General features: G+C 54.3%; 1 protein-coding gene across 4 annotated transcripts; it reads right to left on the minus strand.

Annotated features, from left to right (window-relative positions):
• Positions 1-4074: 4074 nt before the first annotated feature.
• Positions 4075-24501, minus strand: CSF1 (colony stimulating factor 1). 4 transcript variants are annotated; one of them, XM_024257499.3, is made up of 9 exons: positions 23982-24501; positions 20678-20800; positions 19361-19423; positions 17600-17770; positions 13086-13233; positions 10896-11920; positions 10257-10309; positions 9883-9938; positions 4075-6219 (listed from the first exon to the last, which is right to left on the minus strand). In XM_024257499.3, the coding sequence occupies exons 1-8, from the start codon at positions 24018-24020 to the stop codon at positions 9896-9898; spliced, it is 1665 nt and encodes a 554-aa protein (XP_024113267.2). In that variant the 5' UTR covers positions 24021-24501; the 3' UTR covers positions 4075-6219; positions 9883-9895. The 4 variants fall into 4 exon arrangements, with proteins under 4 accessions (XP_024113267.2, XP_024113270.2, XP_063584355.1 ...); XM_024257502.3 differs by having other exon boundaries at positions 4075-9022; positions 23982-24437; XM_063728285.1 differs by having other exon boundaries at positions 10896-11026; positions 23982-24424.
• Positions 24502-24922: the final 421 nt, after the last annotated feature.

Consider the following 24922-nt stretch of genomic DNA (forward strand, 5'->3'; position numbering starts at 1 on the left):
AAATAGCCTTCCATTCGATCTTGTTGACAGTCTTGGACAAGGAAGGAGGAACAGAACGTGCCTCACTGCCTGTAACCCTTATATGGCTTCCTTTGTCTTAATCTTCCTGAAGGCCTGCAGAATCCAGCATCCCTGGTCAGGTTCCCTGTTAGGTTATCTTCCTAATTCTATTCATATTTTATGACTAGATATTTATTTGTGTGATTGTTTTACTAATACCTGTCTCCTTCACTGACTCTTATTTACCATTTTGTCCTCAGTGAGTGGCAATCAATGGGGAAATAAATGAATAAATAAGGATGAGGCTCTTGCCTTCACAGACCTCACTAGATGCACACACATGAAGAGGACAAAATAGCAGAGTGGCTGGGGGAAGGTGTCCAAGACTTCAGAGCAAGGGCGGGGCCTGTGGACCAGAGAGGCTAAAGTCCAACTTGGGGTTCTCCCTTAGCCCTCCTCCAGGAATTCACTCAACAACTGCCTGACCCAGCCTTCTCCACTGCCCCGATCCACAGCCTCTTCTGACTCAGCCACCCAGTAGTGGAGCTGAGTCAGTATGGACTCTAGATGGTGCCATAGGGGTCAACCTGTGGGCTTTCCTGTGGTCCAGCCGCTTCACCATGGGGCTTTCCAAGCTAGTGTGGTCCACTTGCTCCCTCAGCAGTCCCAGCATTCAGGAGCAGAGCCTGGTCACTCCCCTACCCTTCCTAGAGCCTGAAGAGGGAAACCAGCAAACAAAAGTGCTGCTCTGGCAGAGGAGGCTTTCACTGGGGCAGGGGAAATGTGCTCACTGGGAAACGTGGCCTTTTTTCTTCAGGGCTCCCTGGCCACTGCCCTCACCAAATGACTTTAGTGCCTTATTCAAGGGGTCTTTGGACACCCACCCAGGCCCTGCATCTAGTCCTGTCACCAACCCCTTTCTTGCCACGGCCCAGTCTGCACGAGGTTAACCTCAGGCTTCTTCCTCGTCTCCTCTGATTCACTTTCCTGCCTCTGGCCGGATAGTGGTTTGGGGTTTGGCCGTGGCCTCTGCTTATATAGTCCAAGCCAGAGTTCCTGACCCTGCCTGCTCACCGGCACCCGTAGCAACCCAAGGCCACTTTCCACTCCAGTCTCCTACCTGGCTCTTCTTGTCAGCCAGAAATCCCTGAGCTACAAGATCTCTAACTGCTCATCCCTGTGGGAAGCACCCAGCTCTGCCACCTTCCTCTGAGAACAGCCAGGCCCTGGTAGCATGCTGGTCCCCAGGGCTTGCCCAGAGGGGAGCTCTCTGTTTGGCTTGGGCACTGTTGGACCAGCTGGTGGGCACAGTATCAGTACACACTTGATTCAGGGGCAGCGCTTTGGAGCCCACAAAGTGCTTTTGGGTTTGTCATTTTATTTGAACTGCAGTCCAGGTACACCTGGTTTGCACTCTTTCTTTTTTTTTTTTTTTTTTTTTTTTTGAGACGGCGTCTTGCTCTGTTGCCCAGGCTGGAGTGCAGTGGCATGATCTCGGCTCACTGCAACTTCTGCCTCCTGGGTTCAAGTGATTCTCCTGCTTCAGCCTCCCGAGTAGCTGGGATTACAAGTGCCCGCCACCATGCCCAGCTAATTTTTGTATTTTTAGTAGAGACGGGGTTCCACCATGTTGGTCAGGCTGGTCTTGAACTCCTGACCTCAGGTAATCAGCCCGCCTTGGCCTCCCAAAGTGCTGGGATTACAGGTGTGAGCCACTGCACCCAGCCACCTGGTTTGTACTCTTAAACTAGTTTTACAGATGAGGAGAAACCTGAGGCTCAGAGAGGTTAAATACTTACTCAAGGTCAAACAGTAAGAGCCAATGAGAGATTCAAGCCAAGAACCTAAGTTCTGTTTTTTTTTGGGTTTCAGTGTTTCTGAGACAGGGTCTTACTTCATTTCCCAGGCTGAAGTACAGTGGTATGATCAGGGTTGACTGCAGCCTCAACCTTCTGGCTCAAGTTATCCTCCCACCTCAGTCTCCCATGTAGCTGGGACTACTGGTGTGTGCCACCGCATCTGGCTAGTTTTTTGTTTGTAGAAATGGGGTCTCATTACGTTGCCCAGGCTGATCTCAAACTCCTGGCTCAAGTGATCCTCTCACCTTAGCCTCCCTAAAGCGCTGGGGTACAGGTGTAAGCCACCACGCTCAGCCAGTTCTCTGGTTGTCAATTCAAAGCGGATATTGCTCTATAGGTATGATGCTTCCCAAGCAGCCCCTGCAGCACATGAAGCCCAGGAAAGGCCTGCCGAGATTCTCAGGTCTTTCTGGGGGTTCCAGAGAGGCAGCTAAAGGGAAGGGGTCTTTTGCTCTCCTCATCACCAATCCTCGCTTAGAGGCTTTGAAGTGTACATTCCATCCACCACAGCCCAGTGATCAGGAAGGGCTCTAACTAGCCCCATCTCTGTCAGAAGCCAGGAAGACTCCTCTGCTGAAAATCCTTCTGCTTGGCTATTGAACAGTAGTTATTAGATACTAATCTCATTTGCTAATACCAATAAGGCCTCTAGAAAAGGCCACCCATTACGTCTGGTCAGAATTTGCATTATGATGCCTCTGTTCATGCTTTCAGTGTTAACCTTTGGCACACAGTTACTGAGCACCTACTGTGTGCCAGATACTCTTAGGCACTAAGGCACTAGGCGCATGTCCCCCTTTAATAAAAGGAGGGATGTAGCAGTGTCTGCCACTGACCATGGCCTGGTGGGACAGACAGACAAACAGGCTCCAAATTCCAAATCTGTAGAAGCACAAGGGAGGAAGGAATTGAACCTGGGTAGGCCTCAGGAGCTTGAGTCAGGCTGGGAAGGCTTCTCAGAGAGGCCTTGAAGGATAAAATGTAAGTTTCTTCAAAAATCTTTTCTGTAGCTCTTTTGATAGAAAGGGAAGAGAAGAGCCATCTTAAGGGAAATGATAAGGGACAGGGTGGCAGGGGTGAGGGCACAGAAAGGGGTGACTGAGACACCTGAACACCTAGCCCCTGGTCAAATTTGCTTGATGCCAATCTTGGCCCTGTATCCTTGGTCCCTAAGTCCAAGGACCTAATCTTTGGGGTAGTACTGTCCAGCAGAATTTCTGGAATGATGCAAATGTTGTATTTCTGTGCTGTCCAACATGGTAGCCACATGTAGTTACTGAGCCCTTGACATGTGGATAGTATAGGTAAGGAACTGAATGTTTACTTTTATTTCATTCTAATTAATTTAAACTTAAATAGCCACCCTACCTGACAGTGCAGCTCTGGATACTTCTTATCCTGGATCACACTGGAATCACCTGAGATGTCTTTTAAAAGTTCTGACACCTGGTGCCTGAGCCTCGCCCCTAAGATTCGATTTTGTTGATCTAGGGTGGGGCTTGGGGATCAGCATTTTTTTTTTAAACCACCCAGGTGATTCTCCCAGAAACCAGTGTTGGGAACCACTAATCCAAAGCTGTCTACCACACCCTCAGGGATGGGGAGGCCCCTCTTGTCATAGCTTTGCCCAGGGTGTATGTTTGGGCCTTCAACTCCTCTGGCCCTGCCTAACACCCCTCTCCCCATGGAAAGCCACACTCTCAGTCTCCTCTCCAGCTCCAGGAGGAAGGTCAAGCCCAAATGAGGGCCCTCACACAGACTCCTGGCTCTACCCTGGTAACCACACTCACTTCCCAGCCTGGAAAAAGGATTCATTCACCTCAGAGCCTGCAAGGACCTAGCCAGCAACCTCTGCCCTGGTCAGCAAGGCTCAGCAGTCAAGGAGCCTTATCCTTGCAGGCCCCCGGGGCCCTTGGACAGAGCCCAACCAGCCATTTTCCCAGGCTGGGCTAGGCTGGGCAGGAGCAGGGGCCAGTGACCAGGCCTGAGGTTTGGCCACTTTCTGCCCAATATGAGCAGATATGCAGATGAATGTGTTTGGGACAGCAATAATACAGGAGATTTTGGTAACAAGACTGAAACTTGGAGAGAACCTTCCTTCCCTGTGTTTTGTGGAAAAAGGTTCTCTGAGCTGGGGTTCATCCAGCAACTGCTGCCCACCCACCCTGATGTTTGCCACCCACACCCCAAAAGCAACTTTCCCACAACTCACATGGCAGCTTGTGCACTTCTTTTATTATTAAATATATAAGCAGCTTCCTATCTTTTAAATAGATATTTAAATGACTTTATATAAAATAATTCACCACTTCCAAGTATAAAAACAAAATCTCACAGTGCGTGAGCCAATGTCCTCTCTCGATTTCTCAGAGAACAGAAGGGGTTCCTGAGCAGGTAGCCTGGGGGGACACCAGAGGTGGCTCTGGGGCTCCTCCTGCTCTGATGCCACCAAGTGCTCAAAAAGAGCTTCCGCAGTGGGTTGGATTGCTTTTTTGACCTTTAAAATATTATATGTTTAAGGTAGGGGGATGAAGGGGGAATGCCTTTTTTTTGTTTGTTTTTTTTTCTTCCATTTAAAAATATGTGTTTTCTAGCATCAAATATAGAGGCTGTGACTAGAAGGCTAAGCCCCGTATGCAAGTTCACTGCCCTTCCCTAAGCTGTCAGCATCAGGACAGGGAAGGTGGGGCCAGCAGACCCTCACTTTCCTGGGCAGGAAGGGAAAGTCACGGGCCCAGCGGCCAGGTAGGGCAGGGTCTCTCAGTGGAGGACAAAGGGCGGCAGGAGAGGAGGCACACAGCAGCACAAAGGAACCCAGGGGCAACTGGCAGCCCTGTCGCTCGTTGCCTAGGCCTCAGAGCCACCACCACAGGCTGGCCACGAAGTGGAGGCCCTCCAGGCATTGGGAGCTGAGGCCTGGCTCTCCTGATTGCTCTCCCACCCTGGCTTGCCTGGTTAGAGGTGATGGTAGAGGGGATGGGTGAGAGTTGGAGGTCATCACTGCCGACCAAGGTCAGGAGGAAAGAAGGGTGAGAAGTGGATGGGAGCTGGGTACCATGCAGGTGGGGCTGAGATGCAGCCCAGTCCAGGGCTCCTGACAGGGATAACCCGCTCAGTCCCAGGTTCCTGTCGGCAGCAGGGAAAGGACACTGGGCTGGGGTTTGGGAGTGCAGACCCTCCCCCAACCTCAGGGGCATACCTATATTTCAAAGGCCCATCTTCAGTCAGAGCTCGCCCTGCAGCCTGTCTGTGACCTCCCCTCCCTTGCTCTCTCCCACTAGTCCCTTCCCTCTTGGGAATGTCAAAGTGCAAGATGCAGAAACCTGGGCGAACAACACAGCCTAAAGACCGGCTCTGGCTGGTGGCCCAGGAGGTTCTCCCACCCCACTCCACCCCGGGGAGTCAAAGGCCAGGTCAGGAGAAGGTCAGGGCTGAGGGGCTCCCTCAGTCGACTGGTGAGGCCAGCTCAGTGCAGGAGGCTGGGGAGAGGCTGGAGAGTGGAGGACGGACGGATGCTGGCTCATGGATGGACGGGGGCAGGCTGTTCAGCAGGCAGGTACAGTGTTCACAGTGCAATGGCTTCCTTCATGAGGGGAGCCTCTGCTTGGCCTCCTGGAGAAGCTCTGGCGGGTGCTGGAAGGAGGAGGGGCAGAGGCCAGTGCTTGATCCCCCTCTTGGCATCACTGGCAGGTCAGGCAGGTCCTGAGGGCAGGGCTGGCCTCCCCTCTGCGCCTGGCAACCAGTACAGGGCACTTAGGTGAGCCGAGGGTGTAGACCCTTCAGGCTGTCAGTGCAGACCAGCAGGTCCAGAGGCCTCTTCCCGTCTCTCAGGCTGCACACCTTTACGGGAAATCAGGCCGACGCCGTCCCGCCCCACGAACTTCAGGCTCCTCTCTCTGGAGACAGGTCCACACCTGTCCAGGCTGGGATCCCTTGGCACCAGGCAGGCCCTCTGGGTGCAGGGTTCTTTCACTCCTCAGCGTCCACCCTGCTTTCCCACAAACCACAGGCCGGTGGGTCCCTGGCCTGGGTTCCAGCATGGAGGGGAGTGAGAGAAGGGTGCAGCCCCTGAGGGAAGAGGGTCCCGAGCCGGGCTCGCCAGCCTTCCTCAAGCACATGGGAGCCTCCAGGGCTCACAATAAATAGTGGCAGCATGGGGAGCATCCTCTGGCCTCTCTCATTCAGTCAAGGGTCTGCGAGTTGAGACACAGGGGCCCTAGCCTGGCTGCTCTGGTCCAGTCCTGGCAGGCAGGAGCTCTGGTGGGGGGCAGACCACATTCCAGGAGGATGGCCAGGGAAGGGGTGGTGGTGGACGCCCCATAATGTCTCCTCCCACGGAGAGACTGTCCTGTGCGTCCAGCTGTGGGAGAGAAGGAAAGGCTAGTCAGCAGAGTGGGAGTGCGGGGAGGGTCGTTGAGGACATGGATTGGGAGGTGTGGCATTCCTGTGGGCTGCCGGCGGTGCTGCAGGCGGGACTTCCTTTCCTCCCTTCCCTGGCCTTTCCAGACACCACAGAGAGACCAGGCAGCTTTCTCTGGCACCAGCCCAGGCCTCTGGCCAAACTGGCCTCACCTCCTACCTCCTCCTGGGGAATCAGGGCCTCAGTGGAAGATAACGGGGCCCGGGAGAGGTCTGGGCAGGGCTGGGAAGTGGGGTTACTGCTCAAGCAGAGGGCTCTGACGAGGAGCGAAGCGGGCACTTGAATGTCTTTGGACCCCTCCTCAGGCAAGGTCATCTCATTGGCCTTGGTCCAGTGAACAAAGGGTGATTCCTGCTAACACTAGCAAAGAAGAATCTTTCATTTCCACCTCCACAGCATTCATCAGAGGGGCATCACATATGATGTTCAAGACAGTAGGGCAGAGCTAGCTGAACAGGAAGAACTTGGGCCAGAGAGGAAAAGTCTAGAGGCAGTGCCAGGACAAGGAAATTCCCACAGTCGTTTGGCACGCGACCCCTAAGCAACCCAGCCCCTCCTGGATGGGCCGAGGGCCTTGCCTCCAGCATCATCCATGGGAGTCAGGGCCTTGTCCTCTCCCCCTCCACCCCCATCCTTGTCCTCTTGCCCAGCATCCTCAGGACGCTTTGTTCCCAGAACAGAAATCCCCTGGACCCCATCCAACAGTTTGACTTCGGACCTTGTGTGGAGCCTCCCTCCCTAACATCCATAGGCCCTACTGGGTAAGGAGGGAAGATGGAACCACACAGCCTCTGGCTCCCTGCCCATTCCCATGCTCTAGAGGGAAAGAAGGGGAACCATAAACTGGACATGAGCCATGCTGGGTACAGCCAGGCCACAGGCCCAGCTAGGGCCCAGGAGGGAAGAAGGACCCAGTGGGTGAGTTCCAGCCTGCTGCCCCATCTCCTAGCTGCTTAGGGCTGAGGTGCTGGTGTCTGCATTTTCTGTGGCTCTGAGTCCCTATCTCAGTCTCTGCCTCTATGTTTCCCTCTCTCACTTCTCAAATCACAGCAGCAGTCACTCTAGGGGCTGGCACTCAATCTCTCCAAGGCCACTGGTGCCTGGCCTGGAGACCACCTCAGGGCTGGACCTGCTGGGCCAAGTGGGGTCTGGATGTAGCCCCTGCCCCGGATTCCCTCTCCAAGTGAAATCTTGAGGGGGAAGAGGAAAGCTTGGGATGGGCCTGAGAATAAGCAAGTGGGGAAAGGAGGGTGGGCGTGAAGAGGGGTGGGACAGAGGGCCAAGACCACGGCGAGGGGTATGGGGACAGGCGACCAGTGGGAAGGGTGTTGTGGCACTTAGCCACCAGCAACCAGTTCTGAGAAGGCCTGGGTCACTTCACAGTCTTGCCAGTGCCCCAGCTGACCCACTCACCCATCTTAGCCCACCCCACTGACAAGGTAGGCCCCAGGATTCCGGATAGGTTGTTACTGCTGGCTCTTGTCTAAATAGGTTCCCCTGGTTTTGAGCATTTGCCAAATTCCCTATCTCTCTAGAAGGGGCCCAGACCTGTCACTCCACACATGGTAGAGCCCTGCGGCACTGGCTTGCACTTGGTAAAGGGTGTGACTGGAAACTTGACTGGGTCACCCCAGCTAGTCAGCCAACCAGCCAATTAGTCAGGCAATCAGCTAGTCAGTTGCTCAATGGGCTCCCCAAGCAACAGCTGGTCAGTTAGGCAGTTACCAAGATAGTTGGTTGGTTAGTCATTCACCCAGCCAGCTGGTCAGCCAGTCAGTCAGAGTCAGTCAGTTAGCTGGTTAACTGGTCAGCTAGAGGCTGGTCAGTTAGAGACAGCTGGCCAGGGTCAGTCCATGAGTCAGCCCTGAAGCCAGTCAGTCAACATTTATTGCATGTTTGGCAAATGTGGAGAGGCTCTCTCTTAGTAGAACCCAGGATGGAAAAAGAAACACAAAAAAAGTGGAAGACAGTCCCTGCCCTCAAGGGGCTTACAATCTTAGGGATGTGGAATGTACAATACATATAAAATGAGATTTTTAAAAATATGAAAACAACATCCAAATAAGTGCAAATTGATATACTATTAGCCAAATACAAAAGAGCAGGAGGGGCGTGACTGAAAGGAGCAGTCAGAAGGTTGTGGAGAAGCCAGGAAGGCTTCCTGATGGGCTGGCTGTGGGCTTGGGTGGGAAGGGGAAGAGGTGGGCCAGCTGGGGTTGTGGGGGGCAGGGGTGAGGAACAATAGGGTCACAGCTACATCAACAACATGGGCAAAGACAACAGCAGGCACTCGTCAATGTGCAGGAGGCACAATTGGGAGGGCTACAGGGATGACAGAATTAGGATTTCAAACAACTTCAATAGGTTCAGGTGATGGGCAGAAACCAACAAGGTGGCTTTAACAAAGGTGAATATAAACTGCACTTTGGTTAAAAAAGTTAAGTTGTCCAAGTACAGGGTAGAGATGGTCTGGCTTGACAGAGGTTTATGGGAAATGGAACTAGGGGTTTTAATAGACCACAAGCTCAATATATGACAACAGTATGATGCAGTTGTTAAGAGAAAAACTAATGCAATCTTAATCTGCACAAATAGAAGAATACTGTCCATATCAAGGAAGGTAACAGTCCCACTGTACTCTCTCTGAGCTGGTCAGACAACATCTGGAGTACTGTGTCCGGGGCTGGGCGCCACATTTTCAGAGGGACATTGACAAACGAGTGTGTCCAGGATGGTGAGGGGTCTGAAAACCATATCATATAAGGAACGTTTGAGGGACTTGGCCATACTTAGCTTAGAGAATTCTCAAAGGGGACATGGATACCTGACTTGAAATATCTGAGGGTTTTCATGAGAACAGGAGGGAGGAGCAGTATGGAGGGGGCAGGGAAGCCAGTTTTGCCTCGCATGAGGAAGACGTTTCTCCCAGTCTGACTGGAAGATGGCATGGGCCGTGGCTAGGCAGGGAGCTGGCCTGGATCTGCGAGTGTGTGACAGCCAGCTGGCTGGCTCCCTGTTGGGGACATGGAGAAGGGCAGTCCCTTTGGGGTGGGAACCAGGGCCAAATGACCCCTGAGAGCCCTTCCAAGACTCAGGTTCTATGTCAACATGATCCTAAAAGCAAGGAAGCAGAACTGACCTCAGCTGGGGAGGAGGGTTAACTGGTGGGGGGGTGGTGATCTGGTAAGCAGCTGCTGTCTGAGGGGCTTGGCAGCCAAGCCAAGAATATAGGGCTTGCAGTGGCTGCCACACAGAGCCACTGAAGGTTCTCCAGGAGAGTAAAGACCTTATAAAGGCCACATTTGAAAAAGGGGGGTTTAGTTGCTCTGAGGTCAAAGGTGGCAGCAACACTAGAAGCCCAATGCAGAGGTAATAGTCCCTGGCCTCAGCGGGGGTGAGTGGAATGGAGGGGCAGGAGGATAGCTGAGGATCTGGAAAGGAGAGGGTGGCTGGACCTGGCTGGCGATGTATGGAAAGGGAACTGGAGAGAGGCATGGGAGTCAATGTGGGGGCCTCAGGGGAATTGGTGTCACCAACAGGTGAGCGTGACTGGAAAAGGGTATAGGTAAGTTTTAGGAGTGGAGATCAAAATCAGAATCTTACCTTAGAATTCCCTCTACACTGGCAGTTCCACCTGTCTGTCATCCTGAGTCAGGGGGCTGCAGGCAGAGCACAGGGCTGGCATTAGACATCAGCAGGAGCAGGGGAATAAGGGGACTCCGTAAGTTTACCCCTAAGCCCCAGACATGCTCTAGGCCCTCTCAGATTGAAAAGACCCAGAACTGTCTAACTCTACGGAGAAATCAGGAAAAAGCCCAGATATCTGAGAAAGGACAGAGGCCCTTCTTCTCTCCCCCATCCTGTTCCGCAGCTCCATTTCCTCAGAGCAAGCAGGAGAGCCCCACCACCACGAAGAGGGGAAACAGATCCCAAGCCAGGCCCCCAGTGCCTCCCAGAGCCCCACCTCAAGCTCTCACCTGCCCTCTGGCTGCTCCAAGGGAGAATCCGCTCTCTGAGGCTCTTGACGGCTCTGAGGACAGGAAAGAGCACCTCACTGAGGAGCTGGGGGAGTGTGGGGGGGCAGTGGCCCCATCCCCAGTAAGGGCTGCCCCAGGTATTTATGAGAGAGTTGCAAGAGTCCTCCCAGCTTCTCAAAAGTGCGGATCAGCCAGAGGCCCAAGGGAGATTTGTGAGGTCTCTCTGCTGATGGTGTCCCCTCTCCTCTCCCCACGCCCTTGCAGGCTGTTCCCTATGGGTCCTCCTGCCCCAGGCTCTGCAGAGCTCCCAGTGTACACCCGCCCTGACACGCTCACACAGCATTGCTCTCCTCCTCCAGCTCCCTGCCCGTCTGGATGTCATCCTGCTGTCAGCCCATGAATATTCTCTCCCGCTCCCTTCTGCTCCAGTCCCTTCCCATTGACCTTATAGCTTGAGCCTTCCCAATTCTCCAAGTAATCCTCCATGTCCACCTCTCATCCTCTGTGCTGAGCCAGGCCCTATCTCTCTGTGTCTGAAGAACTCAGGCCGCACCCGAGCTGTTCCCCCACCTGCACCCCTGCCAGGCTCTGCCCCTGCCCTAAGGGACGTGCTGTTCTTCCTCATGGGGATCTGCTCACCCGCCGCCTCCACCTGTAGAACAAGAGGCCTCCGACGGCCAGCAAGACCAGGATGACACTGGGCACCAGCAGGTGGAAGACAGACTCCTGGAGCTGCAGGCTGGAGGATCCCTCGGGCTGCCTCTCATGGCCTGTGTCAGTCAAAGGAACGGAGTTAAAACGGGCCAGGGGCCTGGCTGCCCCTTCACTTGCTGGTCCTCCTTCTGGCTCTGAAGGGCTCCTCCGATCCCTGGTACTCCTCCTGCCCTCCAGCTCCCCAAGGGGCAGCACGCTGCCCGAGGAGTGGCTTCTGGAAAGCTGTGGCTGAGCAGAGAGGGTGGAGGGGTTGCTGAGGCCTTGGGGGCGCGGTGATGAGATCCTGGGAAAGCCTGGCTCCGGGGGGTCTCTGAGCAGGGCAGATGGATGGTCTGTCTTCTGGGGGGTGTGATTCCAGTCCTGGCCAGTGGGCCTCACGGGGCCCACCCTGGGCAAGGCGGTACCAGTTACATCTGCCGGCTGTTGGCCCTTTGCTGATTCAGGGAGTGGAGAAGATGCTGAGAGGAAGTTGCTGGGTCTGGCGGGCTCTGTCTGCATGCTGCCCTCTCCTGGCCTGGAGGGGGAAAGCTCTGTCCCTTGGGGTACGGGAATCTCACTGGCCTCTCCAGAGGCTTCTTCTGGGACCCAATTAGTGCCCATTGCAGAGTCGAGAACATCCTCCATCCCGGGGTCGAAGGCCCCGACAGAGGGGCGAGGCTGTGGTGAGCCACCGATGGTGCTGTCCTTGACAACTGGGGTCTCTGGCGGCTCAAGGCTCTGGCAGGTGCTCCTGGGTGGCCGCTGCTTGGCACTGCCTGGATCCACCATGTGCAGGGGCTGCTCACCAGGCAAGAGGGAGCTGCCCTCAGTTCCCTCAGAGTCCTCCCAGGTCAAGCCAGCCACAGGGGCCATGGAGGGGGCGAGGGGCTGATGAGGGGAGACAGAGGCCGGGTCACTGCTAGGGATGGCTTTGGGGTACAGGCAGTTGCAATCAGGCTTGGTCACCACATCTGAAAGAACCACAGAGAGAGGGAGAGAGAAAGATGGGGAGGAGATAGAGTCACTAGCCTCCAGCACAGCTTTCCCAGAGCGGGGTGAGAGGGGAATGTGAGTCTGGGGGGCCCTCATCTCCTAGCTCAGCCCTGGGGCTGAGAAGAGGATGGGACTAGAGTGGGTGCTCATGACACAGGGAAGGTGCCGTATGCAGGGTCTCATGAGCAGTGACAAAGAGCAGGGTTGAGATGCACACACTGGGGGTTGGGGAGAAGGAAGATAAGAGAACAGCCCATGCAGGGGTTCCCACTGGCCACAGGCCAAGCTAGGGGTGAGCAGCAGCCAGGTCAGGAGGTTGAACAGTTGCCTTCCAGACCAATACAAGACAACTTCAAGTCCCAGAGACACTGGTTTCATGCACAGCCAGGAGCCACACAGCCACAGCCACAGCCACAGGCAGGAACAGGCTGGGGCTAGAATGCAGCCAAGGCTTGAGGCCTTGGGATTGAAGCAACGAGACTGGACTTGGCCACTGGCAGGTTGCAGGGCCCTAGGCCCTGCCTTGGGAAGCAAGGTTGAATGTAGGAGGGCACGTGTGGCACGAGACGCAGAGACGAGAACACGCAGGGTACACATGTATGCAGCTGAGCCAGCCCTGGGAGTTCCAATGATGCTCAGACTTCAAATCCAGCCTTGTCCCTTGAGGAAACACCCAAGGCATCCTGGGGACTTCTGGAGCCAGGGTATCATGGTGATTCTCAGCAGAGCTCCTGGAGCAAGGGCCCTGACTCCCAGATGGGTGTCAGCTGTCTCCACAGAACCCCCCACACGTTCAGCCAGCCTGCAGAGCCAGTGGGGAAAGCTTCCACACCTACAGGGCTCCCAAGACAGACTCCCATTTCCACTCCCTAATCTCAAGGCACCAGAGTGATCCTTCTTGACGCTGCCACATGCAGACATATGTAGGTGTGCATGCACACACATGTCAGAAAAGACATGTGCCCAGGACCAGAGGTACGTGAAGCCACATATGTACACGGAACAAGCACACTCATGCACACAGGAACACGAGTAGCAGCCAGGCTGCCTCCCCAGGGGTCCCCCCAGCTTCACATCTCACCTCCCAATCCCCATTCCATATGCTACCGCCCCCACACACTTGCTGGCCCCTGCCATGCTTACCTTGGCTGGAGCATTCAGCAAAGCTGTTGTTGCAGTTCTTGCTGAAAATATTCCAGTCCTTGTCAAGGAGATTCTTTGTTTCATTAAAGACATTCTTGACCTTCTCCAGCAACTGGAGAGGTGTCTCATAGAAAGTTCGGATGCAGGCCTGGAAGGAGATCAGGGCCTCCTTTTGTGAGCATGACCATTGGCCCCATGTCTCCATCTTATTTGTCCAATTCCCTTGGCCTTTCTCACATCTGTCTTCTTTTTCCCTTTTGTTTCCTCCCTCCCCTTTCCCCTGGTTTGCAGCAGAATGAGTCCTGAGGTTATGAGATATGTCATTTATTCACAGACCCATTCAACATACGTTTATGTGCCAGGCATATGTTAATTACCTGGGAATCATGCAATGAACAAGAGAGAGGTGGTTCCTGGCTGAGTTGGATACCGAGTCCAGCAATCCAGCAGGGACTAAACACATTGTTACAAGTGCAATGAGTCCTATGAATAAGTACTGGGCCATCCAATGGTGTGCAACAAGGGGAACTAAACAAGTGTTCAGGGAGAATTTCCCCAACTAATCAACTAAAAGATGAGCAAGAGAAACCAGGAAAGAGATGGGATTCCAGAGAGCTGTCCAGGCTGCAAGAACAGACTGTACAAAAGACCTGAGGCAAGAAAATGCATGAAAAGCCCAAAGACTAAAAGAAGGCTGGTGTGGCTGCAGCACTACCATCTAGGAGAAGCGTGGCAAGAGATGCAAATGGAGAGAAGTTAGCAAGGGCCAGGTCTTGAGGGCCTCGTGGGCCAAGACCAGAACTTTTAGTTTTGTCCACAGAGCAAAGGGAAAACATCTGAAGGGGTATTAGGCGTGGGCGGTGGCATGGTAAGAGTTGAGTTTGAGAAAAATCATTGAGCTGTGGTGTGGAGAAGGGAACAGGGCAGCCACCAGGCATGTGGGTCCTTTGCTGGCATTGGTGTGTCTTGGAGGGAGGGCTGAGGAGGTCCCAGCCCTGTCTTCTGTGCTGCTCAAGGGGCCCCGGCTTCCTGCACCCACTGGAGCTCTGAGAAGCTGCATCATCCTGGGTCTTCTCCCACCTCTCAAGCTGCTCTTTCTGTCTCCTTACCAAGCTCCCCTTCTCCTCCTGATGTCCAAATGCTGCCATCCCTCAGGGTTCACTCCCGGGCCCACCTCTCCTTTCACACAAGGCCATGCCATGCATGCTCACAGCTTCATCCAGGGCCTAACTGCCACTGAATCACAGATCCCAAGTTTTTCCTTCAACTGAGCTTCACAGGGAAGAAACATGGGCTTTTCTAGGCTGTGAAGTCCTGGAAGGCATCGCCACATCCCCCCGGGCCTGTGCACAGTCAGCCCTTAAGAAATGTTTACCAGATAGGCCGGGCGCAGTGGCTCACGCCTGTAATCCCAGCATGTTGGGAGGCTGAGGCAGGCTGATCACGAGGTCAGGAGTTCGAGATCAGCCTGACCAACATGGTAAAACCCTGTCTTTACTAAAAAGATAAAAATTAGCCAGGCATGGAGGCACGTGCCTGTAATCCCAGCTAAAAAGACAAAAATTAGCTGGGCATGGTGGTGTGTGCCTGTAATCCCAGCTACTCGGGAGGTTGAGGCAGGAGAATCACTTGAACCCAGGAGGCAGAGGTTGCAGTGAGCTGAGATGGCACCACTGCACTCCAGCCTGGGAGACAGAGTGAGACTCTGGCAGTTTATTTGGTCACTGCCACCTAGCTGGTGAGTGATGGAGCTGAGCCCAGTCTTTTCATTCATACGTCTATCTGGTAAACATTTTTTTTTTTTTTTTTTGAGATGGAGTCTCACTCTCACTCTCCCTCAGGAGCTCCGAATCCCTCCCACTGTCTTCTCCGGAGACTTGCTGGGAGCTATCTCCTCCAGCTTCAGCCACCGTCTCTCCTGGAGCCTGCCCCTCAGCATTCACACCAGTCTACAGGTGAATATCCAAGGCGGTCATAATCATTAGTGGGATAGCTGCTTAAGATGCAGATTCCTGGAGTCAGTCTTTTATTTATTTATTTATTTTGAGATGGAGTTTCGATCTCGGCTCACTGCAACCTCCGCCACCCTGGTTCAAGCGATTCTACTGCCTCAGCCTCCCGAGTAGCTGGCATTACAGGCATGCGCCACCACCCCCCGCTAATTTTTGTATTTTTAGTAGAGATGGGGTTTCGCCCTGTTGGGCAGGCTGGTCTTGAACTCCTGACCTCAGGTGATCCACCTGTCTTGGCCTTCCAAAGTGCCAGGATTAGAGGCATGAGCCACCGCGCCCAGCCCTGGAGCCACTCTTAAATCCAGTGTGTCAGACTCTCTAGGGGTGTGTCCTAGGAATATGCATTTTCAACACATTCCCCAAGTGATTCTTAGGAATCTTAATGTTGGAAAACCACAGATTTAATACCTCTCTTATTAAAAATGTTTTCCTGGCCAGGCACAGTAACTCACATTTGTAATCCCAGCATTCTGGGAGGCCAAGGCAGACAGATCGCTTGAGCCTGGGAGTTTGAGTGCAGCCTGGGCAACATTGTGAAACCCTATCTCTACAAAAAATAGCTGGGCATAGTGGGGTGTGCCTGTTGTCCCAGCTACTCAGGAGACTGAAGTCAGAGGATCAATTGAGCCTGGGAGGTTGGGGCTGCAGTGAGTCGTGACTGCGCCGCTGAACTTCAGCTTGAGTGACAGAATGAGACCCTGTCTCAAAACAACAACGATAACAAAAACAGAACAAAAAGTCCTCCCTCAATCACACACTCCCTCCAGCTGCATCTCTTTTCCTGCCCCCATTCGGATCCAAGTTCTTCCACAGTGGTGTCTCTACTTCCTCTCTTTGTATTCACCCTGATCCGGCACCTGTGACACGTTGCCAAATCCAATGGACAATTTTAGCCCTCACCTTGCTTGATTTCTCAACCCTCTTTTACGAAGTTCCATCCCTTTTTCCATATTGGAATGCAGTGCCTCAACTCTGCACTCTCCCTCTTTTCCTCCCACCTTCAGGCTGCCCCTTGCCAGGTCCCCCGTCCTCTGCTTGCCCTCCAAATGCTGGGTTCCTGGGCCTGCTTCTCTTCTCACAGTGGCAGTGCTGTCCAGTCCCATGGCTTCACAGATAAGCCGAACCCCCACGCCTCATAGGTCTGTGCATTGCCGGTCACACTCAAGACCCGCACACCTAGCTGCCTGCTCGATGTCTCCACTCACCATTTCATGAGCACCTCACGTCTGCTGTGCCCCAGACTGAACTGTCTTCCCTCAAACCTGCTCTGCCCATGGATCATCCCCATTTCAGCATCATTGGAATATCCAGGTGCTCAAGACAAAAACCATCCTTGGCTTTTTCTTTCCCTCAGCTTCTCACATCCACTGCACGTACCAAGTCTTGTTGATTCTGCCCCCAAATCCACGGGAACATGTCCAGTCCACTTGCCTCCACCTTCACTGTCCCACCCTGGTCCAAGCCACCAATGTGTCTAGCCTGGACTCGCACCTTCTGCTGGTCTCCCAGCCTCCATTCCTGCCCCCTATGGTCTATCCTCCACACAGCAACCAGGTCAGTCTTAAAACATGAGATTAAGCCACATGCCTGTTCATGACGGCTTCCCTCACCCTTAAGACAAAATCCCACATCTCTAAAACCACACGTGATCTGGCTCCTGCCTTCTCTCCTCCCCCTCCTTCACTTCCCATGCTCTGGCCATGCTGATAACCCTTTGGGTCCCTGAATGTGCACTTTCCTGTTTGTTTACCTTAGGGCTTTGTGCATAGCTTTTCCTGTTCCAGAATGTTCTTCTAGCCTTACCGTTTTCAACTCTTACTCATCTTTGGAGCTCAAATCAATATTTGCTTACTCAGAAGCCTTTCTTGTCTCTGCTTCCCCAACTCCATGGAAGTCTGAGTTCCCTGTTGCTCTCCTTGAGCCCTTCAGGTTCTTGTTCCCAGCTCACTCCTCCACCTCCTTCGGCTCGTCTCATCCCTGGTTTACTCTTCTCCAATGCTGTTATTGCCATGCTACATATTGTATATTTTACTTACATATTTTGTTAACTGTCTCACCACCACTACCACCGCCCCCAAATGTAAGTTCCAGGAATGTGGGGATTTTTGTCTGTTTTGATCACAGCTGTTTCCTGGTGTCTAGAACAGTATCTGGTACACAATAGACACACAATAACTGCTTGCTGTTGGAATGAACAGTCCTTATAGTTTGTAATTCTATTTACTGCTGTCATGGTTTGTTTAACAGCTGCCAAGCTCACTTGACTATAAGCTGCATGGGGTGGGACCATGTATTTGTTGCTCATGATGACATCGTCAGGGCCCAGCATGATCCCTCGTGCCTCCTGCGTGGTAAAGGTTTGTGGGATGACAAAGGAAGGAGAGCGAGCAAGCAATGGCGTCAGGCAAGGTGAGCGAATGTACTCTGTGCCTGTGGATGGAGCGGCGCCTCCACAGCCACCCTCTGCCCTCACTCAGTGCTCCAGGCCTCAGGGCTTCCTACCTTGTCATGCTCTTCATAATCCTTGGTGAAGCAGCTCTTCAGCCTCAAAGAGAGTTCCTGCAGCTGCACAATGGCGATGGCATTGGGGGTGTTATCTCTGAAGCGCATGGTGTCCTCCATTATGTCTTGTACCAGGAGAAATGCCTTCTTAAGGTAGCACACCGGATCTTTCTGAAAAACAGGAACCTGGAGCTTATGGCCTGGCCATTGTGGCCTGGGAACCCCCAACCCCAGGCAGATGGACGGTTGCAGCTTGCTCTCCCCCTTCCCCCAGGGGAGGGACTACACCATGGCAGCAACAAGGAGAATGCCGCCCTCAGCTTGCCTGTCTTTCTCTCTTTGGGATCTAGCGCTACTGGAGACTCGGCTAGAGTGAAGGAAATGTGGATTCTGATTAGAGAGTTCTATGGGTTTCTGCAATATGAGGCTTTAATCATGATGGATGTACATAGGGAAGGTGGGCTCCAGGGAACCTTCCCCTGCCTTTCTTTCTGTCTTCCTCTTGGCTTGCTTTCACAAAAATCTTTTACCATATGGCCCCTTCAAATCCTCCAGGACATAGGGGTGCTGAAGACTATCTCATGGTCCAAAGAATAACTTCTGTTTTGTCTCCCTAAAGAGATGGTAGTTGCCTTGAAGACCCACTCTGCTTTAGCTCTCTACCCCCAGCACCTAGTCCAGTAGGTTCCTAGCAAATTCTAGTTCAGGCATGAGTGCTAGAGCAAGCAAGTGAGTGAATAAAATACTGAGGCTATTCTTTGGACCATGAGGTGATCTCCAGTCCTAACAGAGGTGCATATGGGTCAGATGTGTGGAAGCTCAGAGACAGGGGCAACTTCTGGGTATCAAGGCAGTTTTGCATGAGGCATAAAGATAAATAGATGTGGAATAATGATTGGGGGGCAGGTGGAAAGGCATGACAGTTGTTGGGAAGAGCTTGTGCAAAGATGGGAGGCAGGAAGGAGCAGGGAATGGGGAGGTGGTATACAGGTTTGTGTGGTAGAGAATGGCTAGACCTGGTGTAACCCAGACTAGACAGCCTTGGCTTTCTTCTGGAGTGATGGGGGCCCTGATGTTTTTGGGAGAGGGAGGTAAAGGCAGCAGGTTGGCGTTTCAGAAAATTTCCCCTGGTGGTAAGGTGAGGAGTGAACTAGAAGCAGGGAGACCAGTTAGGAGGCTCTTGAAATTGTCCAAGCAACTGATTGAGGGGTGAAGGTGGGGATGGAGGAGACAGAACCCAGAGATGCTGAGAGGCAGAACCAGCAGCACTTAGTGGCTGGTTGGGTGTGGGGCAAGTCCAGGAAGGGCTGGACTGCCTCCCTGCCTGCTGGTTGGCCTGGTGAAGAGAAGTGACATCCTTAAGCAAAGCATGTGACCTGGAAGAAGTATTGATTTGCCTCAAGCCCTACAGCCAACCTTCCTGGATTCAAATCAGGCCTGTAGCACCTACTAGCTATGCTCTTTTCACCTCTCTGTGGATAATAAACTGTATTTGTGTACCACACAGTGGTACTGTCAGAACTAAATTAGCAAAGTGCTTGGTACCTAGTGAGCGCTTGTTATGTATCAGGCCAGGAGAAGGGAACATCAGGGGACTTGAGCCCTGGATCCTGGCACCCCAGAGTTGAGCACCCATGGATCCTCACACTCTCACCCTTTCCAGCGGTAGGCATTCTGCTGCTTTCATGCTCCCCCCACACAACCCACCCTGGGAGTTGCATGCAGGCTGGTGCACGGATTTTGTAAACAGCCATCACTCACCAACTGTTCCTGGTCTACAAACTCAAAGGTAATTTGGCACGAGGTCTCCATCTGACTGTCAATCTGTAAGAGAGAGCAGGCCAACGATTGCAGGGTAACCTACAGCTCAACTCAGGCTTCAGCCTTCTTCAGAACGGGGACCTTAGCTTCTGAGTGGATTGGGGTTTGAACTTCATCCCTGCCAACCACACGTGGAAAGACAGAGTCAAGTCTAGGAGAATATCAATGCCTTCCAGATGCCCAGGGGAAGGCTGTAGAAGAACAAGAAGTCTCTTCTTTCCTTCTACCACCCCAGGAAATCCGACAAATGCCCGTTTGTTTTAAGGAAGAGATGTCTATAGGAGAATATAGGATATAATCTTCCCTGGGAGGTAGTGAGCCCCCTGTCATGGTAGGAATTCAAGCAGAGGCTGGACAAGCTCTGGGGATTGAACACCTGTAGGGGTTGGAGCTGGATGCCCTTAAAGCCCTCTTTAGCCCCAGAGCAGCAGTTCTGGGTTTTAAGCCTCAGAGAATGCTGGGGCTCTTGGTCTACCTTGGATTGCTACAGCAACTACATGCAGGAGAAGTAGTGCTGGGGCAAGAGAGGCGGAAGGCACAGCCCACAGGCCCCAAGCTCAGGGCCCTGGAGCTGGCCTTAGCCAGTGATGCCACACCCTGCCTGGCTGGCCAGAGGGATAGTAAATTCCCACTGAGCAGGACAGCAGCCATGACAGCAACTTGATTCTGCCTGGCTGGACCACGTATGGGCCTGATTAGAATGAGATACAGGCTCCTTCATGGCCCAGATGAGCAGGCCATCTCAGCCTCAGGGTATGGGCAAGAGCCAGGGAAGTGAGTGTGGAAGGCTGGGAGTTAGGCGAGTGCTTCCCCTCCAAATCTGGGTGGGGCTCTGATGCCAGACTGGCGCCACATATGAGAGTCCAGGAGCTAGACGCAACATCTGGACACAGCAGGCCGCCTGGGCTAGCTTCCCAGAGGAGGCATCCCACTGAGGGGCAGCAGACCTCAGAAGCCTTTTCAGAATCAGTGGTTGATGTTCTTGGGCAATCACTAACCCAGGCAAGCAGCTGGAAGCCCACCCCATCCACTGCCTGCAGGGGAGTCAGAGAGGGCTTCAGAGCTGGGGAGACCAGAGGTCCTAACTTTGGGAAGGTTAGTGAAGGGTATCACTGGTAGAGCTAGTGGGAACCACAGGCAATGTCCCGCACTGCCCTATTTTCCTGCCTGCAACTGCTCTCTTTGACCTGCTCCATGGCTCCTGCCTCCACTTCCCCAGTGGGGAGAAGGTAGAATACAGCATGGCCACACACTCACCAGCCGCTGCAGAGACTGCAGGTGTCCACTCCCAATCATGTGGCTACAGTACTCCGACACCTCCTCGGTGACACTCCTGCTCGCCAGGAGACAGACCAACAACAGCAGGGAGCCCAGCCATGTCTGTGACAGAGAGGGTGTCATTTCTCCCCAGGTCTCACTCTCCCCAGTTATCCCCATGCCCTGCTCACAGCAGAAAAACAAAGGCCTCATATCTACAATGCTACAGGCTCTGCCCCTTACCTCCGGATACAGCATCCCTCAAATCCAGCTTTCCCAGGATTTCTAGCAGCCACAGCACAACCTTGTTCTCCCATGAAAACAACCCAGATGTCACCTTCTACAAGAAGCCTTCCCAGATTAAGCCAGCCAAACCTAACTACACATTGAACTAATGCTGACACAGATGGTGTGCCTACCAGTCTAAATTTTAATGACACAGGAAACTCGAGAGCAGGACTTGCATCTACCCATTTTTTTCTGTCTCTGCAACATCAACACTGAGCCAAGCACTTTTTGAACTGCCCTCAAGTTCATGTCCATGCACCGGCTTTCAGATGGCAAGCCAGAGACGGCTCCCCCGGGCCCAGCATTTTCCCCCACCTGGTTCCACGCAGATCTGGCTCTGCCACTGGAAAAACTGTGGGATTAAACTCAGTTTCACTGGAACTCATCCCTTGCCAGAGACATCTTGGAGCCCTGGGTGTGTGTTTCAAAAAGAGCCCAACTGATTAATCAGAGGCACCAGTGCCAGTAATGGGCCATCCCTTGCCTGGCACCTGCCTATTTGAGCACCATCAGGCTTTGCCTCCAGCCAGCTACCTCTTATCATGGCAGGGAAGTTTTCTGAGACCCCTCTTCTCTCCCAGCACCTACCTGGCCCAGTAGCTGCTCAGCCCCAGAGTGATGGGACTGGCTCCTGATGCCCTGTCTTTCCCCTTCCTTCCTCTCTTCCTTCTCTTCACTGAGGTCTCCTCATCCCTACCCCTGGCCCTAGGTCTCTCCTTCCTCAGCCAAAAGCAGACAGACTCTTGGGCTTTCTTTCTCCAGCTTGAGGTCGCCTCCTGAGAGCTCCCAAGCCTCCTGGAGGCTGATGCTCCCAGATTCAGGGAAATGCTGGCAGGGTAGGGTGAGGGTTGACACTATCCTGGACTCTGGGTTTTGCCTCAATAATCCAGATGTTGAGACAAATACTGCAAATAAGTTGCTCACTGGAAAAACACAACGAGGCTATGAAACAGCCCACAACAATGTGCTAATCTGCATATCACCAAAAGCCCAAATGTTTGCGAGCTCTTCTGGGGAGGAGAAGGCAGCTCTGGCTGGGTGACCAGGGAGACTGCAGAGAGCAGGGACCTCAGTGAGGCCTTGAAAGATGGGGAGAAGCTGATGGCAGGAGACGGGTGGGAGGCATGGAAGGAAGAGGCAAAGGATGGTTTAATAGCACTCAGCACAGGGACTGTGAGGGTCCTGGCTGATCTGAGGGAGAGAAAGTGTGGAAGAGGGGGACGGCAGTCACGGGGCCTGGGGGGACTTCAGGCTCTGTTGGGGAGGTTGCCCTGGGTAGGAACAATGGCCCAGGTTCTCAGAAACCTTAGGTTCAGGAATGATTGGAGGAAACTGGGCCACTAGACGGTGTATCTATCCCAGGCTGGCTGCCACTCAAGGTCTGGAGTGAATGGTATGGATGAAAGGGACCGCTCAGGAAGACAACCTCCCTGGAGGAGAGCAAGGTGGGAGCAATGCTTAACCCCAAGGGCTGTCTGGCTTTGGTGATATTTCAGGCATCAGTGTGGGGAAAGTGCAGCCACTACATGAGAGGCTGACTTCGACGGTGGCCAAAGGGGATACCCCTGGACCTGGGGCCTCCATTCTGCCTCAGGAGGATCTGGACAGACAGTGGGGGGTTAACACTCTGGCTTGCATCTGGCTGGGCAGGCTCTCCTCTGACTGCCTCTTCCTCCCACCCCCAGCCCTGGCTTCTGCCTGGGGAGCAGCCCTCAGAAGGAATCTCTGCTGCAGGCTCAGAGATGCTAGGACACCTCAATCCAGCTGTCCAGCCTCCTCTGCCACCTATCCTATTCCATTTCATCTTCCCCCTCAACAAGGCCTCTGGAGAGACCTGGCAGAACCGGGCCCTTGGACTTCCCCTGTCTAAACACAGCCCCCTTGTCTTTCTCTTCTTTCCTCATGGTCTCCCCTTCAGCCCTGAAGCTTTGCTTTCTGCCTATGGCTAACCCCTCTCCCTTCCCCTCTCAACCCTATCTCCTCTCTCTCAGTGGGGCACTTTCTTTCTGTGGACCCACTCTTCCCTTTCTCTCTCACCTCACCTGCAACCCTCTCTCCTCTAACCCCAAATAATTGTCTGCTCTTTTTCCCCCAGGTTTCCCCTCTCATTTTCTTCCAAGACTCCTCAGAAGCAAATCTATTATGAGCCCACTGACTGGTCATGAACAGTGCCACCCTCACTTTCTATGGCTGCATCTGCTACTGCCACAGTTGGGGCAGGGCGTCCCCTATGCAGTCAGGAGCAGACCCTGCCCCTGGACACCAATCCCTCTTTGCATTTTCCTCAAGCACTGCAAACCACCATAAACCACCATAAAGCCCAGAATCTCCCCAACCGATGAAACCAGAATTTGCAAGAAAAAGAGATTCTGAGCTAGCCCCAAGCAGCCCCGGGCGGGGGGCTGTTTGCCGGCTGTTGCCGTCCCCCACCCCACCCCCCAAACAGCCACCCAAGTCCTCCGTAGCTCCTGCCTGTGGGCTGGAACAAGCACTGGCTTGCCCCTCTCCGTCCCTCTGCCAGCAAGTCCCTGGCGTTCTATAAGCTGGTTGACCCCCTGAACTTTCCCTGCCCAGAAGCGCCCACTCCCCAGCAGGGCCTTGGAAGCACGTGTGTGGCCGATGAGGAAGGTGCCCACCGGGGAAGGCACACACTCAGCGCACAGCCACTCCGCCCGTGCCTTGGTGGTGGCGGGTAGGGAGAGAGGCAGGGCACCCTGGCTGAGCGGGGGCTCCTGCCGGCAGGTGGCTCAGTGTTCCCCTCCGTGCAATGGGGTGAGCAGCCCTCCGTTTCCCAGGGAAGCCTGGAGGTCCCGGTGCAGCTGCAGGGCCGCCACCGGCCTCCGCCCTGGCGCCAGGGCCCAGTCCTTGCGCAAAGGCGGTTCGTCCGCGGCGGGAACGCCGGGCCAGTACAGCCGGCGCGCCCAGGCTGTCGGCTCCGAGGGGCCGCTCCCGGCCGCCTGGCCGCCGAGCCCCCGCCCCAGCCCGTCCCGGGCCCAGCGCCGCGGCCGCCGCTTACCGTGGGAGGGCAGCGCCCGGCGGCGCCCGGCGCGGTCATACGGGCAGCTGGGTCCCGGCCGGGCGCGTCGGCCGCCCTCGCTCGCTCGCTCGCTCGCTCGCTCGCTGGCTGCTGCGGAGTGGGCGCCACGGCCGAGGGCCGCGCCGCTGTCCCGGGATGCGGAGAGCGGCTCTGGCGCCGAGAGGACCCAGGCAAACTTTCACTTTCCCCGGGCCGAGCCTCACTGGCCAGCCCTCGGCACAGCCTTTTAAGAGAGGACTTGGGGGCATGTGGTTTATGGGAAATCACCCTGGCCAGGCGCCAGACACACACATACACACACACACACGCACTGACACAGACACACACACTCCAGAGGCCCACTCAGCCGCCTTCCCCCGCCTCCCCTCCCCCACCCGCCGGCCGTCCAGCCCCGCTCGCGCGTCTTCCTAGTCACCCTCTGTCTTCTGCGCTGCACTTCCAAGCCTTCAGCAAACGAGCGCGGGCTCCACCGTGTCCCCACCCTGCCTTCCCCGCGCCCTCTGCGGACCGACCCTTTCCTTCCGCGCTCTCCAGGCTGATGCAGTGCTAGCGCTCTGTGATCGTCCCAAGGGACTTTCCCTCCAGGCCTGAAAATCCCCAAATCTTAGCAGAAAACGGACCGAGAGCAGGGACAAGCACTGGGAAGGGTGGGAAATCCTTTGAAGAGGCCCCCACCCCATTCTCGGAGTGCCGAAAGGAGTCCAGTGTTACTTGCTCCCTCGTGGAGCCTGAGTCAGCAGGTTTGCCGGCGGCCCCCTTCTTCCTCTGCAGCCCCCAAGCAGCCCGCCCAGCTTCAAGTCCCATTCTGGGAGGGAGGCCAGCTACCTGGCCAGGAAGGGAGCAGCTGTGTCCTGTGACAGCAAGCTGGGGGGCTCTACCCTGGGTGCCAGCAGACACTTCAAGGCACCTGACCCTTAGAT

Source organism: Pongo abelii, chromosome 1 (assembly GCF_028885655.2).
Source record: "Pongo abelii isolate AG06213 chromosome 1, NHGRI_mPonAbe1-v2.0_pri, whole genome shotgun sequence".
In the NCBI taxonomy this organism is placed as follows: Eukaryota; Metazoa; Chordata; class Mammalia; order Primates; family Hominidae; genus Pongo; species Pongo abelii.

Bases quoted from the DNA above. Each gene is read 5' to 3' on its own strand.
- CSF1 (XM_024257499.3), bottom strand. From the start codon at position 24,020: ATGACCGCGCCGGGCGCCGCCGGGCGCTGCCCTCCCACG. The intron at 19,424-20,677 runs GTGAGTGTGTGG...TCTCTCTTACAG, and splicing joins TGCAGTCTCTGCAGCGGCTG to ATTGACAGTCAGATGGAGAC. The intron at 17,771-19,360 runs GTGAGTGATGGC...CCTGTTTTTCAG, and splicing joins TTGTAGACCAGGAACAGTTG to AAAGATCCGGTGTGCTACCT.